Here is a 1,581-nt window from a genome sequence, read left to right as displayed (position 1 = left end):
TATGTGTATATATATATGTGTGTATATATATATATATATATATATATGTATGTATATATGTATATATGTATGTATGTGTGTGTATATATATATGTATATATATGTATATATATGTATATATGTGTGTGTATATATATATGTATATATATGTATATATATGTATATATGTATGTATGTGTGTGTATATAAACATTTATAGACTTTGGTTCTTAAAATTGAGCTCAGGTGTATCCTGTTTCCACTGATCATTTGTCAGATTTTTCTTCAATTTGATTGGAGTCCATTTGTAGAAAATTCAGTTGATTGGATGTGATTTAGAAAGGCACCCACCTGTCTATATAAGGTCCCATAGTTGATCAAGCAAAGAAGTCCAATGTATTGTCTGTAGATCTTACCAGGAGAAATGAAGCCAGGAAGCCAAAGGGTAGTGGTTTTAAAATGTATGAGAAACCCAGGAAAGATCAGAGTGTTGGCAGGTGTTGAAGGAGGACTACACTTGGTGTCAGTTAATTAACTATGACACGAGGGATATATAAACTTATTTAGTACAACTGCACGAGTTTGTCACTGTGAACTACCTAATGACCATCACTTTTAACCTGTATTTTGCTGGCTATAACTTTCAGATTATTTTAAATATGGTTTTGGTTTATATTCTTCAGGCAGTAACTACAGTGAAAAGTGTGATGTGTTCAGCTGGGGGATTATCCTGTGGGAGGTCATCACACGCAAGAAACCCTTTGACGAGATTGGTGGTTCTGCATTTTGCATAATGTGGGCTGTCCACAGAGGTGAGTAGATTCTATTAGATAGTGAGGACCTTAACAGAGTACAAAAAAAAGTCCTTACTCACCTTGGGGGTATTCTTTATCCTTCAAGCTCAGGTCCTCCATGAGAGGCCTGGGACCTCGAGTGTCCTGTGCAGCATCTTTGCTGTTCTTAGGACTGCACTCCCCTGGACAGACATCTCAGATGTTGTTCCTGGGACCTGCTGTAGTCACTCACCAGCTTGGGAGTCACTGCCCCGAGCGCTTCAATTACCACTGGGACCACTGTTGCCTTCATCCTCCAGAGCTTCTCAAGCTCTTCTCTCAGGCTGTTTGTGTGAGATCAAAGTAGCATGGGGGGAAGTTGGCCAACTATCGAAGTCACAGAAAGGTGTGATGTGGAAGGTGCCTAAGAAGTACAGCAATCTGTCCATATCTGAGGCCTTGGAAACTGCCAAGCAAAGACTCATAGCCTTCAAGCCAGGCGCTTAAAGAGGTATACCAGAGAAATGGAAGCAGAAGAATGAACCAGCTGTTCTTCACAGAACAATCCAAGCTGTATTCTCAGTGGCAGGAAACAGCATGACAACAGCAACACCAAGGCTGGAGATGGAGCAATACTGGAAGAGCGGATCTAAGAGCAGACTACAGCTACCTCACTGAACAGGGTCCAGTAACCATCTCGGAAGGGCTAGCTCGGAATAACATCTCTGGGCGCAAAATTGGATGACATCTCGGGGAGGCACACTGCCGTGAGTTCTCAGAAATCGGCTCCTTGAGCACAAGAAATGACAACATCACAGAACGCAAGTAT

At 41.2% G+C, this 1,581-nt stretch overlaps 1 protein-coding gene across 1 annotated transcript in view; it reads left to right on the top strand.

The window, feature by feature from the left end:
• The window catches only part of LOC102308483 (mitogen-activated protein kinase kinase kinase 7), a gene marked incomplete in the record, with an annotated part of 20,460 nt that overhangs the window by 8,768 nt on the left and 10,111 nt on the right, over positions 1 to 1,581 (top strand). Inside the window, 1 exon segment of the mRNA XM_042215209.1 lies at positions 663 to 791. Coding sequence (XP_042071143.1) covers positions 663 to 791 — 129 coding nt within the window.

This window comes from Haplochromis burtoni, unplaced genomic scaffold (assembly GCF_018398535.1).
Source record: "Haplochromis burtoni strain Fernald_Lab_line unplaced genomic scaffold, NCSU_Asbu1 Contig_679, whole genome shotgun sequence".
Lineage (NCBI taxonomy): Eukaryota > Metazoa > Chordata > Actinopteri > Cichliformes > Cichlidae > Haplochromis > Haplochromis burtoni.
Note: the sequence above shows the minus strand (reverse complement) of the source record. Positions and strands in the feature narration are given on the sequence as shown.